Source organism: Hylobates moloch, unplaced genomic scaffold, assembly GCF_009828535.3.
Source record: "Hylobates moloch isolate HMO894 unplaced genomic scaffold, HMol_V3 SCAFFOLD_2, whole genome shotgun sequence".
Classification (NCBI taxonomy): domain Eukaryota; kingdom Metazoa; phylum Chordata; class Mammalia; order Primates; family Hylobatidae; genus Hylobates; species Hylobates moloch.
The window spans coordinates 13,979,357-13,995,690 of NW_026652277.1; the positions used below are offsets into that span (position 1 = coordinate 13,979,357).

The 16,334-nt window shown below is 45.8% G+C and overlaps 1 protein-coding gene across 6 annotated transcripts in view; it reads right to left on the bottom strand.

The window, feature by feature from the left end:
- CAMK1D (calcium/calmodulin dependent protein kinase ID) overlaps positions 1 to 16,334 on the bottom strand; it is a 485,392-nt gene that overhangs the window by 65,753 nt on the left and 403,305 nt on the right. For all 6 annotated transcript variants that reach the window (XM_058431871.1, XM_032161229.2, XM_058431865.1 and 3 more), the window contains one exon: positions 2,458 to 2,596. In XM_058431871.1, the coding sequence (XP_058287854.1) occupies positions 2,458 to 2,596 (139 nt within the window). The remainder of the gene's footprint in view (positions 1 to 2,457; positions 2,597 to 16,334) is intronic.

Consider the following 16,334-nt stretch of genomic DNA (forward strand, 5'->3'; position numbering starts at 1 on the left):
TGAATGCCAATGGTGCAGGGGCTGAGAAACCCGATCCTAATCCACTGAGGCAGGAGCAGGCATTTCCAGTCTCAGGCAGTTCATTTTGCAAAAAGAGCAACTGTCTCTAATAGCTTCTTGAGGCAACAAGACATCGCATAACTTTCTATAAGGAGAAAGAGGCACATTTGTAGGTTGGCTGGGGCAGTATTCCGATTGCTGCACTAAGCTTAAATTAACACGATCATCCTCTCTCTATTGCTCTGGGCTTGGTTATATAGGTTGTTTTAACTTTAATTTTCTTAGCTGTTTACGCAAATTTAGTAGTCCAATTTCAACTTCCTCCTCATAGATCAAACTCCTTTGTGCCTCTGAAAAGAGATCACAGAAAGGTCCTAAAATGGCAGTGTTCTTTACATAACGACAGGCCCGGTGATCTTAAGGCTCCACAGGATGGAAGCTGCAAATACTTCTCCAAAAGCATTACATGGGTTAATTAAAAACATTATCTCCCATACAGCCAGTCAGCCTTTCCAAGGGAGAGATAAACACTGCCCCTCCTGGATATGCCTTATTTGCTTAGAAATTATTTTTCTAATAAGTACAGACAGCTAGCCCATCACAGCATATCCCTGTGGTCACCACACGAACGTGTTCAGAGAGAGCTGCCTATGTGTTCTGGAAGCACAGAACTGGCATTTGTGGAGGCACAAGAGAGCAGAGAAGGCCCGGAGGCCTGGCAGAGGTGCCAGGTCAGCTGAGCTAGCCCCTACCTAGCCCTCTGAAGTATCTCCAGGCCCTGAACATGAGCTGACCATGCCCACAGCCATTTCAGATGTCAAGAAGCCTGCAGAGGATGAAGGCTCAAAGGGATCCACTAAGATTCCCAAATATCCTCACCCAGTGGTTTTCCAAGAGCAGTTGCCAGACCAGCATCGTCCTCACGGGCAGACCTGTTAGAAACGCAAGTTTTCAGCCCCCACTGGAGACCTACAGAATCAGACCACTGGGGATGGGGCAGCAGTCTGTATTTTCATATCCCTCCAGACAATTCTGATATGGGCGAACATTCGGGAACCACTGCCTGGGTCAGTGGAACATGACAACATGCAGAAAAACCATGGTAGTGAGTCTTTATGAAAGAAAAAGTGACACCACTTTATTCCTCAATACCCAGTAGCAGATAATGGCCAGGTGCAGAAACTCTGTTTATATAAATGTTTATGACTGGTTCTTTAAATTGATTTTGATTTCCCACACTTGTGTACAGCACAGCTTCAAGACAATATGATCCTCGTGTTTATAAGGAGTGGTGGGTATGTGTGCTGGGGTGGAATTTTTGTCTTGACTGGTGCAGTAAGCTCTGGGAGCTGGACCTGTAAACATCCTAGAATGAGGTCACATTGCAGCTGTGGGTCAACCGCACTGCTTTCTACTGTTTCTCAAGTTGGTATGTCTGATACCTATCTTTGGTACCATATGTGTGACATCCACCCTTCAATACTGTATGTTTGACATCTGTCCTTCAGTGTCTACACAGACCTGCTGGGGAGGGGCATATATGCCCATATAAGGCCCAGATCCTTCTGTGCCAATGGGTAAAGGGTCAATATACCAAAACCTCATTAGGAAACTGTAAGAAAAGAACCTGCAGGACACTATTTTTATTTATTTATTTTTTTTTGAGACGGAGTTTCGCTCTGCTGCCAGGCTGGAGTGCAGTGGCGCGATCTTGGCTCACCGCAACCTTTGCCTCCCGGGTCAAGTGATTCTCCTGCCTTGGCTTCCTGAGTAGCTGGGACTACAGGCACGTGCCACCACACCCAGCTAATTTTTGTATTTTTGTAGAGATGGGGTTTCACCGTGTTGGCCAGGATGGTCTTGATCTCTTGACCTCGTGATCTGTCTGCCTCGGCCTCCCAAAGGGCTGGGATTACAGGCGTGAGCCACCACAACAAGCCAGTCACAGCTCTTTTAACCTGTTTTTTTCCCTTCTATTTCCTTCTCCCTCTTCTATATCTGCTTACCTTCTGTTTCCCTTCACTTTCCTCTCATGGTGTCTAACCACTGCTCTTTCTTTTATACAGTGTGTTGTGCTGCAGTGGAGCTGGAATTGGCAAAGGTGCTGTGGAACTGAACCGGGAGGAGGGTTTCTGTAGCCTACGTGTCTTGAGCAAAATCGTCTCTTAGATGGGCTTGAAGCAATATATAACCCACCTCCCTGTAACCCTTTGGCTACATAATGGTTGTAAAAATCTCATGAACAGTGGCCAGCCATGTGAATCTTCATCTTCTTCCAAGATACTTCTGGGTCTGGATCCCAAAGGCTCTGACAACTGGAAGTACACAAATGCCCACCATCTGTTGCACCCACTCTACATCAGAGCAGCCACATGCCCCCGCTGGCATCAGCCCTCTTGGACGGGTGCATCGCGGGCTGCAGAGTGGCTGCAGGATGCTGCTGAGTGATGGCCTCACCTTGAGGTCTCTGTGGACGATGCCCATTCTGTGGAGATAGTACACGGCGTCCAAGACTTGGCGGATCAGAGTGCTGGCATCCTTCTCCGTATAAAACCCCTTCTCCACTATCCGGTCAAACAGCTCTCCACCAGACACCCTGGCAAAAAAGAACAGATTAGAAGTTTGAAAGGATCTGTTGAATTGTGACGGGAAAGCGTCCAACGTGACAAAAAACCCAAACTTTATTGCAAAAATGAATCCATCTTCAGATTGAGATGTTGCCCCTCTATTTCCTGGCTATAGCCAGGAAATGTTTCCATGTCACAGCAGTGCAAATGTCTGGAACCAACTAAAGGAAATTTAAAAAAACAGGATCCATGGACCAGCCACACCTGGGGTCTGTCTAGGCCTCTGCCTCTGTTCTGCTGTGATGATGTAAAGTTTAAAAAAACCCTTCCTGAATACCAGCATCCTCGGATACAGGAAGATGACCCTGAATAAGATGTCTCCTTTGCATGAGACAGTATCCTTACATGACCGAGAGTGTTGTGGGCAAAATGCTGGCCTGCCAGCGGGATGTCTGGGTTTTTGACCAAGTTCTGCTCCTAATATACTGAGCTACGAACACTCCCTGAATCCCTGGACCTTGATGTTTTTATGTGTAAAATTAGGGGACGAATCTAGTCAACCTTTTCAACAGTGGGTGGGAGCATGCCTTCGGAATGATCAGAACCTCAAAGCCACTTGTGATTTATGAAAAAGCAGGCAAGAAATCAAGACTATATTTCATTACTTTGCTTTGGTTTTAGTGATGCTGTATCCTTTTTATTCGCTTTGTATTTCAGATTGCATTTAACATTTTTAAACATTTTTCGAAATGGGACTAGGTTGGCAAGGGTCAAGAAGCCCTGGGGGGGGCAACCTCTCTGGCACCTTTCAGCTCTGATATTTTATGTTGCTCTGAGTTCAACAAAATAATGGAAGTGTACGAGCCAGAATACAAGAAACTTCACTAGTGTTCTCCAAATCATTAAGCCATCTTGGAAATAAATTTCAAGGGATTTATTAACACTACCAAAAAAAAAAAAAAAAAAAAGAAACATCTTTCAAAAACAAGATGAGACAGATTTGAAATGCTAAAGTCAAAAAGCAGCTTAAAAAACAACACTTAAAGCTTTCATAGATACAACAAAAGACAAGCCCTACGGTAACACACACTCATACACAAACACACAAAGATAGGATTCATTTTCTGCAAGGGACGGCAATTTATGTGCAATAACTGATCCACTGAAACCTTCTTTTAAAAAAAACTAATCAAAGAACCACTGCAGCTATAAAAGGCCTATGTGCTTGTCTCTTCCATTACTGTAGTCATAGCAGGCAATACTGTGCTTGGATAATGTTTCATTTCCAAGGCAAACTGACAATCTAGGTAAGAAAGAAAAGGTGCTCAGGAGAAATAAAAAAGCAATTCAAAGAGTGAAAAGAAATGGAAACGACTGGGAGAAACTACATTTTGACGACCGTGTTGTCTCAATGATCCACGCTTAGGTAAGCCAAGAGCCCAAGATATTCCTCCTGACACCAACTTCTCTCCACTTGTCATTTTCCAAGAACCTTCCCCCAACAAGTTTCAACACGCGAAACTTTGCAGAGCTAGAGAATGTGCCACAAGAGGTAGACTGCTGTTAGGGACGAGGTGAGTCTGGGTGCCCTGGAGGCATTCACTTCTTCTTCTTATATTTTCTGAGACAGGGTCTCATTCTGCAGCCCAGGCTGGAATGCAGTGGCATGATCACTGCTCTCTGCAGCCTTGACCTACGGGGCTTAAGCGATCCCCCACCCCTACCTCAGCTTCCTGAGTAGCTGGGACCACAGGTACGCGCCACCACGCCCGGCTGATTTTTGTATTTTTAGTAGAGACGGAGCTTCACCATGCTGCCCAGGCCGGTCTCAAACTCGTGGGCTGAAGAGATCCTCCCCCTTTGGCCTCCCAAAGTGCTGGGATTACAGGAGTAAGCCACTGCACCCGGCCTGCATTCACTTAATTATTTATTCAACTACTCAGTCAACATTTCCTGCGTGCCCATTACATGCCAGCGAGCATGCCCAGTGGGAGGCAATCGAGGCAGCTTTTGCTCTGAAGGAGGGACGTCTGTTACGATTATGCCCTTCCACATAGGCCCCCTTCCAGTAGCGGCCTCCCTAACTGCTGTCTCCGGGGCTCGCTTCTCACTGTTCTGCCCGCTACCATCTCCTCTCCTCTGCAACTGCTGGATGGCCTCTGGCAAGAACGCTTACCCCTTCCACTGATCCCAGCACCTCCTGCCCTTAGGACCCCATGATCCAAACCTGGCTGACCTGTCTCCCTCAAAACCTACCTGTCCTGCTTCCCATTCTGTCAAGGTCCTCTTTTTCCCCATTATGTGATATATAAGGTATGGACAAATTCTACTGAATGAAAATACCTGCATAAAGTATTTTCTGTCTTACAGCAGTGCCATAAGGCAGCAATGCAGTGAAAACGGAAGCATCAAAGGGTAGTATGTACTGTTGCAGGGTCTCAATGCTCTGCACTTTTAATATTCTGCTTCTTACATCTCAAACTGCACCAGGGCTCTATTTTTCTGAACATTGCTTGGAAAGAATCTGGTCTCCTTAGAAACCGAGGCACAAGGGGAAAGTTTAGAATCTTGCCAATAAAGAAATACGACAATATGATATTGTCATATATTTTTATGACTAATAAAAATATCTTAAATCTGCAAATCTCTTTGTACTTTTCAAAATTCTCCTTAAGCCTGCATTTCAAAAACCTATGGTACTGTTATAGACTGAATGTTTATGTCCCCCAGAATTTATAAGCTGAAGACTCAATTCCCAATGTGATGATGGCGTTTGGAGGTGGGGTCTTTGGGAGGTGATTAGGTTTAGATGAAGTCAAGAGGATGCAGCCGGGTGTGGTGGCTCACGTCTGTAATCCCAGCACTTTGGGAGGCCGGGGAGGGCAGATCACCTGAGGTCAGGAGTTCAAGACCAACCTGGCCAACACGGTGAAAACCTGTCTCTACAAAAACACAAAAATTAGCTGGGCATGATGGCGGGTGCCAGTACTCCCAGCTACTTGGGAGGCTGAAGCAGGAGAACTGCTTGAACTGGGGAGGCAGAGATTGCAGTGAGCCGAGATCACGCCATTGCATTCCAGTAATGGAGCAAGAGTCCATCTCAAAAAAAAAAAAAGAGCATGGCCCCCATGCTGGGATCAGTGTCCCTGTAAGAAGAAGGAGACCAGAACTCTCTCTTTACCATGTGAGGGCACAAGGAGAAGGCAGCTGCCTCCAAGGCAGGAATGGAGCCCTCACTATAATCTTTCCACACTAGCACCCTGACCTCAGACTTCCAGCCTCCAGAACTGTGAGAAAGCAAATTTCTGTTGTTTAACCCAATCTATAAGGTATTTTGTTGTGGCAGCCAGCACTGACTTATTCATAAAGCTAGTTGTGAGGTAGACACTGTCCCAGAATCACTGCTGGGGAGATAAGTTTGGCAACTGCATGTCTCATTTTCGGGCTTGCAGACCATGCTTAGGTTGGCTGTTTGGTTACTGAGCTGACTGAGAGATTTTTTTTGAGTCAGACACCTTCTATGTCAAGCCTCCTGTATGCATGTTTGAAAGCTCCACATCAGAAATGAAGTTCCCCAATTAAAACATGCAAAGCATCAGAATGAAGTTAGAAGGGACAGGGGTCAAGTGACTGGGGAAGAGGGGTAGAACCACAGTAATATATCAATAAATTAAAATGAATAAATGAGGCCGGGCACAGTGGCTCACGCCTGTAATCCCAGCACTTTGGGAGGCCAGGGCGGCTGAGGCTGCAGTGAGCTATGATTGCACCACTGCACTCCAGTCTGGGTGAAGGACCAAGACCCTGTCTCAAAAAAAAATAAAGTGAATCAATGGCATAATAGCTATTAAGAGAGAGGCTCAGCTTCGTAGGATGCAGATCTGGAAAGGTAAACAGGTTGGCAAAGATTAAGGAAGCAGAAGACAGAAGAGATAGTCAAAAATTCTCTACTCTTCTGAATTCCAACTTTGAGGTTTATTTAGAACAACCTGCCTCTGCACTGAACTTGGGTTTGTTCCGTTTCTTTTTTCTTTTTTTCTTTGAGACGGAATCTCGCTTTGTCGCCCAGGCTGCAGTGCAGTGGTGCGATCTCGGCTCACTGCAAGCTCCCTGGGTTCACGCCATTCTCCTGCCTCAGCCTCCCGAGTACCTGGGACTACAGGTGCCCAGCACCAGGCCCGGCTCATTTTTTTTGTATTTTTAGTAGAGATGGGGCTTCACCGTGTTAGCCAGGATGGTTAGCTAACGATCTTCTGACCTCGTGATCCACCCACCTCGGCCTCCCAAAGTGCTGGGATTACAGGCGTGAGCCACCGCGCCCAGCTGCATTTGTTCAGTCTCTAATCTTCCTTGCCTAAGACAGTATAATGCTATTGCATTGTGTACAAATTTTACATATGCAAATAGGAAATTGTTTGATATAATAATCTCAGTAAAATTTCAGTATGTTTCCCAAATTTTACATGATCCAAATCCTTTCAAATTAAGAAGTAATGGTCAAAAAACATAACATCATTTCGAAGTTGCTGGACTGAGTAAACTCAGCTCTGATGACACAGTGGTATACTGCAATGCAGTGTAATCGAGTCAGTATACAATGTATCCCTTGTTAGTCCTTGGCCAGCCATGCTGTTGTTTACAAGCATTCAAAACTTCTCCATCCGATTTTGGTAGATATCCTGTTATCTTACAATTTACTGCTAATTGTAATTTAAAGTATTTTACGTCTTCTAACAGTATCAACCACATTCATTAAAAGGGAACACTTCTGCTAATGCTGGAAGTGGGCTCCAACAATCCATTCTATTCTAGAATGGAAGCTAGATGTAATAAAATAATATGAAGAGGGCCAAATAGTACAATGCTGTGAGAGCAGTTTGAGAAATACCAGCCATGATGCTAGGGTAATAAAAAGTAGTGGCACAGCAAGTATTTGAAATTCACCTTCGAAATACCTTTGAAATTCACAAAGCCTGCCCTATGACAAGGCCAGGAGAGTGGAGAAGACACAGGGCATGCTGCAAGAGCTGTGAGGTCTCATTGGGCCCCAGAGCAAGGCTGGTTATAAATATGTTTTCTAAGCAGCATTTCTCTTCTTTATATGTAGTCCTAAGGGGAAGATACTCCTGAAATCTGTAGGCTGTGATGAAGAAAGGCTGCAAACAAAGCATTTTCCAACGGAGAAACCCCAAGGTCCAGAAGGCAGACATTTACATTTTTTTATTATTATTGTACTTTAAGTTTCAGGGTACATGTGCCATCTTATACCAGTTAGAATGGTTATCATTAAAAAGTCAGGAAACAACAGGTGCTAGAGAGGATGTGGAGAAATAGGAACACTTTTACACTGTTGGTGGGACTGTAAACTAGTTCAACCATTGTGGAAGTCAGTGTGGCGATTCCTCAGGGATCTAGAACTAGAAATACCATTTGACCCAGCCATCCCATTACTGGGTATATACCCAAAGGATTATAAATCATGCTGCTATAAAGACATATGCACACGTATGTTTATTGCGGCACTATTCACAATAGATATTTACATTTTTAGCCTGGCTTGGAGAAAGTTAGTTTCCATCTTCTCGATCTTTTCCTCAATCAAGATTCACCTTGGCTGAACCTGAGATTCCCCTCTTCCCACGAAAGGCAGCTGCCTATCATCCCACACTGGTGCCTATAATCGTCATAACTTCATTAGGTTTGGTGCCCACCTACACACACTCCCTGCTCCTGGGGGGACCATCTCACCCACTTCTCAGAGATTAAGGTTTCATTTCATGCAACCTCTCCCCTCAATATTTTCCTCCTTCAACAAATCCTACTTTAATAACTTCTAAAAATCTTTATTCTTAGAATTCCATTTCACAGTAACTTCCAGGCCTCAATCTGTTCAGAAATTTCCAAAATATAAACACACGCCTTTCCATCTAATAGACTGGCTATATTTAGCCACCTGTATACAGTTACACTCTGATTCTGGGCGTTTTGCCTTCTTTGTATCTGGGTGTTATGGACTGAACTGAGTACCCTTAGCTAAAATCCATGTGGCAAAGTCCTGACCCCCTAGTACACCTCAGAATCTGACTGTATTTGGAGATAGGGCCTTTAAAGAGGTAACTAAGGTTTAACGAGTTTGTATGGATGGGCCCTAATCCAATAGGACTGGTGTCCTTACACAAAGAGGAAGAGACACTGGGAATTCCATGCACACAAGGAAGACCATGTAAGGACTCAGCAAGAAGACAGCCGTCTGCAAGCCAAGGAAAGAGGCCTCAAGAGAAATCAACCCTGCTGACACCCTGATCTTGCACTTCCAGCCTCCAGAACTGTGAGAAGATAAATGCCTATTGTTTAAGCCACCCAGTCTGTGGTATTCTGTTACATTAGCCCAAACAAATACACCAGGCAACATAAAGGATCTTCTATACTCATGTAATGTGTCTTTGGATATACATTCTCTTTATGTATCTTTCCCAGGTTTATTGGGGAAAACCCACCCACCATGTTTGCTACTTTATTGTGCTTTGTTTCTTCACCAAATCATGGAATGATCCTGTACGGAGCCAGACAATATGCCGTCTCTGTTTCCAACAGGTGTGTAGTCCAGTGGGGGAGCCTGACAAACACAGCCAAGTAAACCAGGGTGTGAATGGCTTTGAGGGTGGAGGGAGGCAGAGTGGTGAGGGTGCTTTGGAAGACTTCAAAAGGGCACCCAGAAGGGACCCCTGGGATGGGGCAGGAGGAGGTGAATCTGAGCTGTCTTAAAAGCAGGAGCAGGCTGGGCGTGGCGGCTCACACCTGTAATCCCAGCACTTTGGGCAGCTTAGGTGGGTGAATCACCTGAGGTCAGGAGTTCAAGACCAGCCTGGACAACATGGTGAAACCCATCTCTACTAAAAATACAAAAATTAGCCAGGTATGGTGGCACACTCCTGTAATCCCAGCTACTCGGGAGGCTGAGGCAGGAGAATCACTTGAGCCCGGGAGGTGGAGGATGCAGTGAGCCAAGATCACACCACTGCATTCCAGCCTGGGCAACAAGAGTGAAACTCCGTCTCAAAAAAATAAGAAATAAAACTAAAAAGGAGGAGCAGTATTTAGTTAAGTGAAGAGAAGCCCAGTGGGAAGCCAAGGCCCAATAAATGGAATTATACTGAAAAAGGGGAACCAGTGAAAGCAGCCAGAACTCATTCTTTCAGAGAACACAGGCCATGAGAGAAGGGTTAGAAATGCTGGGTGGAGAGGTGAAACAGTCTAGTGGGTGGCTGGTGCAGCCACTGTTGAATGCGTTCAGCGACGGCCCCTCTGAACGACAGGAATGAGGCAGCCACATGTGGTCACGGGAAAAGCATTCCAGGCAGAAGAGTGAGGCAGCCCGTTCTAAGATCCCGAGGACCACACGGGGTGGATGGTATTTGGAAAAAAATCTCACAACTGAGAATTGTGACTTCTGCATTAATTAGATATCTCTCTGAGGTTCAGAGCTATCAACCTAGCATGATATATTTCCTGAGGTGTCCTAGGTTAATGAACCAGTCACTGACATGGCATGGCCCCAGCTAGTGACCCTCTGGTTGAACACAGCCAGCATGAGCTTTGCACTAACAGATGTTCTCGAATGTATTAATTTTTGAAAATATTTTGTAATTAGCTCTTTGATGGTCACATATTGGTCTTTCTACAATTAGTTCCAGTTAGGAAGACTGTATTTGGTATGCAGTGGCGCGATCTCTGCTCACTGCAACCTCTGCCTCCAAGGTTCAAGTGATTCTCCTGCCTCAGTCTCCCGAGTATCAGGGACTACAGGCGCATGCCACCATGCCCAGCTAATTTTTGTATTTTTAGTAGAGATGGAGTTTCACCATGTTGGCCAGGATGGTCTCAATGTCTCAATCTCCTGACCTTGTGATCCGCCCGCCTCAGCCTCCCAAAGTGCTGGGATTACAGGCGCGAGCCACCATGCCCGGCCAATTGTTTTTCAATTATACTTTTTCCGATACTAAAGTCATTTGATATTCCCTGAGTAGATGACAAGTGGAAGAGACAGGAGATGGCTCTGTCAAAGGCCTCAGAATATGACTTAGTTACAGACAGTTCGTAAGACCAGTGGCTCCTGGGAAGGGAATTGCCAGTGGCTGTAAGCACGTCCTGGTCTCTCTTGGGTCGGTGACTCTACTAAAAACTTACAGAGAACAATTATTCAATTACATACACTCAAGAGATTCAGAAGGTGAAGACAAATTGATAGGACCCCGATTCTATGACAAGTCTAAAAGATGCCTTTAATTCCTTTGTTCAGTTTTAATGGGAGTTTATTATGTGTATGTATATATATATTTTTTATTTGGACAAATTTAAGGGGTACAAGTGCAGCTTGTTACATGGAAATACTGTAGTGGTGAAGTCTGGCTTTTAGTGTAACAATCACTCAAAGAGTGTGCCTTGTCCCCATTAGGTAATTTCTCATCCTTCATCCCCCTTCTACCCTCCCGAGTCTCCAATGACTATAATTCCACATGCTAGGTCCATATGTACACATTATTTAGTATTTATATTTGCTCTAGTGTTTCTCAGCCAATGGGATCTCTACTAAAACTCTTCTAGCACAAGTGTGGGTAGGCACATGCATTTAGATAACCTGGCCAGCGTGGTGGCTCACGCCTGTAATCCCAGCACTCTGGGAGGCCGAGGTGGACAGATCACCTGAAGTCAGGAGTTCAAGACCAGACTGGCCAACATGGTGAAATCCCATCTCTACAAAAATACAAAAGTTAGCCAGGCATGATAGCGGGCGCCTGTAATCCCAGCTACTCAGGAGGCTGAGGTGGGAGAATCGCTTGAAAACCTGGGAGGCGGCGATTGCGGTGAGCCGAGATTGCGCCACTGCACTCTGGCCTGGGTGACAGAGCAAGACTCCGTCTCAAAAAATAAAAAAAAAAAAAAAAAAAAAAAGATAATCCAAGAAAAACCTCACAATGCCTTTGAAAGAGCAAAGACAAAACAAATATTGCCTGTCTCTTGCTCAGCCTTGCAAAACTTTACTCACTGCCTTTGTTGGTGAAGTCTCAGCAGCTTCTGGGTTTACTTTCTGTCAGCAGCCCTGACAACGGTGCATGGGCCCAGCCGCCCACCACATGGCTCCCCTGCTCTGTGCCGGCTGCTGAGGCTGGGACCTGCAGAGCTCTCACACATTTTTGTCTTTCTATCCGTACTCATCACTTAGGTCCTAGCTTGAACGTTGCTACTACAGAGATGCCTTTCCTGACCCCTAGACCAGGTCAGACCCCTCAATACATTTCGCTCTTAGCACCTGTCTTTCTGCACAGCACACACCAGTTATACTTAGGTTGTTAGCAGAGTTAGCTGGGTCAGGCTCCTCCTCCTGTCCCACCCTATCCCAGACTGTGACCTCCACGAAGGCAGGGCCGTGACTGCCTCATTTACCGCTGTTTACCCAGAGCCTTGCATGGTACTTACACAGAGAAAAAGTGAACTAAATATTTGCTGACTAAAGAAAGATGATGGCCAAGCAGGGTGGCGCTCCTGTAATCCTAGCACTTTGGGAGGCAGAGATGGAAGGATCATTTGAGGCAGGAGTTGGAGACTGCAGTGAGCTATGATTGTGCCACTCACTCCAGCATGGGTGACAGAGCAATACTCTGTCTCTAGAATAATAAACAAATAAACAAATAAATAAATATTTTGCACAAAACTGCACAGTGAGTGGGGTGTGGTCTGGCTGGGTATGGTGACCTTAAGCAGCCATGTAAATTCTCAAAGCACGCAGCATGAAGCTCACGAAAGAAGCCTTCTGAAGCCTACCTCCTTTATTTTATTTTATTGGGGGAGACAGAGTCTCACTCCGTCACCCAGGCTGGAATGCAGTGGCGTGATCTCTCAGCTCACTGCAACCTCCACTTCCCTGGCTCCGGCAATTTCCAGCCTCAGCATCCCGAGTAGCTGGAATTATAGGCGTGTGCCACCATGCCCAGCTAGCTTTTGTATTTCTAGTAGAGATGAGGTTTTGCCAAGTTGGCCAGGCTGCTCTCAAATTTCTGACCTCAGGTGATTTGCCCACCTCGGACGCCCAAAGTGCTGGGATTACAGGTGTAAGCCACGGCATCTGGCCTGCCTACCTCCTTTAGCTGACTGGCCGCTGAGACAATCCTCTCTCAACTTCTGCTTCATTCATTCATCATTCATTCATTCATTCATGACTTTCCCTACCCCCTAACCTTGATAGTGGTTTGCATGTTGTACCCTTGTTTCACCAATAGTCTCTCCTCCCGGCCTCTTCTGCTCTGAGTTTGGCCTTTTAGCTTGGAGTGGGCGCCTCACACTCAGAAGAATATTCTAGAGCCTCCAGCCCACCCAGAGAACAGCTGTCCCACCTGGCTGGTCCTGGCTTTGTGCAGGGACCCCGAGCAGACAAGACTTGGTGACTTCCCTCTGCAATCGAAGGTCACATCTAAACAAAAGAACCCTTCAGCACATTTTAATAATCATCCATTTCGAAAATCATGCCAGAAAACCATTTAGAATGATCTGCTAAAGGGTGAGTGAGTGAGTGATATGGCACAGCATGTGGGCACGGAGTGACCCCCAGGTGGGGACAGCTGGCTGGCAATGTCATAGCCCAAACTGTGCCACATGGACAGGGCAAGGTAATCAAAACACACATACTCACTGCCTGGGAAAGAAAGAAGTTAAATCATGGCAATTTGTCAGTTGCGAATTTTGACAGACAATAGTTTTAAAGCCTTCCCTTATTATTGCACAAATGTACAATATGTGCTGAAATGGCTTTGTCAATTGACGTGCTCTTTTAGAATTAAGATGAGGAAACAGACCAGCTGCCAGACGTTCCAGGTAAGCACCCACTGTCCTTGGCTCCTTCTCACTCAGCGCAAATGGCTGCAACCCGAGAATAGAACAAAACCTCTACTCATGGCTATAGTGTAGGCAGCTTTTAAAACACACTTTCCGGCCGGGCACAGTGGCTCACACTTGTCATCCCAGCACTTTGGGAGGCCGAAGCAGGCGTATCATTTGCAGTCAGGAGTTTGAGACCAGCCTGGCCAACATGGTGAAATTCCGTCTCTACTGAAAATACAAAAATTAGCCAGGTGTTGGTGGGCACCTGTAATATAAAACTTAGCATGGTGGTGGGCACGTGTAATCCCAGCTACTTGGGAGGCTGAGGCAGGAGAATTGCTTGAACCCAGGAGACGGAAGTTGCAGTGAGCAGAGACTGCACCACTGCACTCCAACCTGGGTGACAGAGCGAGACTTCATAAAAAAAAAAAAAAAATCCACTCTTTCCACGTGTTCCAGTCCCTTATTGGACAAAAGCCATTCTTACAATGGATTTCTTTTTTTTTTTTTTTTTAACTTTCTAGCACCTACACATTCATCCTCCACATTTAGTATGGAGGAAAATAAGACACGACGTGACACTGAATGAGAACACTGCAGCAAGACAACATTTTTTAACAACCTATAAAATCATATTATGTTGGTATTAATAGTATGCACTAGCCTTAATGTTAAAAAAAATGACAAAGTTTTTTTCCCCAATATTTATAAGGTTTACCAAGGATAGATACCACTATTCCCAACGAATGAACAGCGACCAGGTGAATGTTACTGTCCTGAAATTTACGTTGTAATTTTGAATAGCTCCCAGGCATCACGCCCAAAATTTAGGAGCTGCCTTCCAGCAAAGACTATCAGTCAAGGTGTGGAGCATGGTTAGACCTAAAGTTCATGCTTTTACACTTGCAATTGTCTCGCTATAAAAACCCATCACTAATTAAAGTAATTGTAGAAACACTCATTAGTTACAATCAAACTGAACAGAGAAACAGAAGTCACAGAACAATTTGCAGCCTCCTCAGCCCCTTAAGACTTCTTCCTCAGTTTCCATCAAAACACTCTGTCACTCAGGCTGCCATGCAGTGCTACGATCATAGCTCACTGCAACCTTGAACTCCTAGGCTCAAGCAATCCTCCTGTCTCAGCCTCTTGAATAGCTGGGACTACAGGTGTGCACCACCACAACGGGCTAATTTTGCTTTGCTTATTATTAATCCCCACTGATGGACTGATGGACATTTCGGGGCTCTCCCTGCTAGGTACACTGTCAGCAGGAGCTTTCCAGGCAGGGCACAGTAAAAAGCATCTTCTGGTGAGCTGTGGGACTAGCTACTGTCCTTCTCAACACATGAGTTACTCTGGTCAACTGAGGACCCCAAAACCCAAAGCTTACAGCAGCTACCAGGGGTTTTTTCAGGTTCCAGAAAGCAAGCCTTTTCCAGGAACTCTTGTCTTTTCCTCTTCAAGTTTTTCCAATGGTCCTAAAGGAAAACTCTGAGTCACACACCAGTGCCCCCATCCCTGCCCGTGGGCCCCTCCTGACCCTCGGCATCTCTCCAGTCAGAGTCCGAGTCCCTGGCTCATGCCTGCAACCGCATGAGTTTCACGCATTCTTCCTGTTCTTAATTCACTGTCTTAGCACATGATGGCTCCCTGCCACTAAGGTTTCACAAGAGACCCTTGAGAAATTTATTTCTTATTGAGACTATTCTGAAAGACACTAAGCATGCTTGCTTTTGAACAATTTTTAACAAAAAGAACAGGAAGAGTTTAAATACCATGAGCTGTGGAGGGGAAAGAGAGGAATAAAATTGCACTGTTCTGGCCAGACCAGATTCCAGAATGGCTTCTTAGCATCACTTTGCTGCATCCTCTGACTGGGGCCGTGAGGGTTAATTTTATAAAACTTGAATGGGCCACAGTGGTCAAATATTTGGTTAGACATTATTCTGGATGAATGTGTCTGCTTTTTGGATGAGATTAACATTTAAATCTGTAGACAAAGTACAGCAGATCTGACTTCCCTAGTGAGAATGGGCCTCATTCAAAGATCTGGACATAACACAAAAGGGTGTCCCCCACCCCGAAAATGAGGGGATCCCTCCTGCTTGACTGCTTTAAAGCTGGGACATTGGCTTTTTCCTGCCTTTGGACTTGAACTGAAATAAACGCTCTTCCCAGGACTCCAGCCTGCTGGCTTTCAGACTGAAATTCACACCATCAGCTCTCCGGGGTCTCCAGCTTGCCACCTGCAGATCTTGGGACCCGTCATCCTCTAACCATGTCAGTCAATTGTTCATATTAATAAATCTCTTTCTGGCGAGGTGCAGTGGCTCATGCCTATAATCCTAGCACTCTGGGAAGCCAAGGCAGGAGGATCGCTTGAAGCCAGGAGTTCAAGACCAGCCTGGGCAACACAGCAAGACCAGCCCCTGCTCCCCTCCACTCCTATCTCTTCAAAAAATAAAAATAATTGGCCAGGCGTGGTGGTGCACACCTGTAGTCCCAGCTATTCAAGAGGCTGAGACAGAAGGCTTGTTTGCACCCAGGAGTTCAAGGCTGCAATGAGCTATGATTGCAGCACTGCACTCCAGCCTGGGTGACAGAGTGAGACCTTGTCTCTTAAAAAAACAAACAAATGCCTGTAATCCCAGCACTTTGGGAGGCTGAGGCGGGTGGAACACGAGGTCAGGAGATCAAGACCATCCTGGCTAACATGGTGAAACCCCGTCTGTACTAAAAATACAAAAATTAGCTGGGTGTGGTGGTGTGCGCCTGTAGTCCCAGCTACTTGGGAGGCTGAGGCAGGAGAATCGCTTGAACCTGGGAGGCGGAGGTTGCAGTGAGCGGAGATCGTGCCACTGCACTCCAGCCTGGGCAACAGAGCGAGAC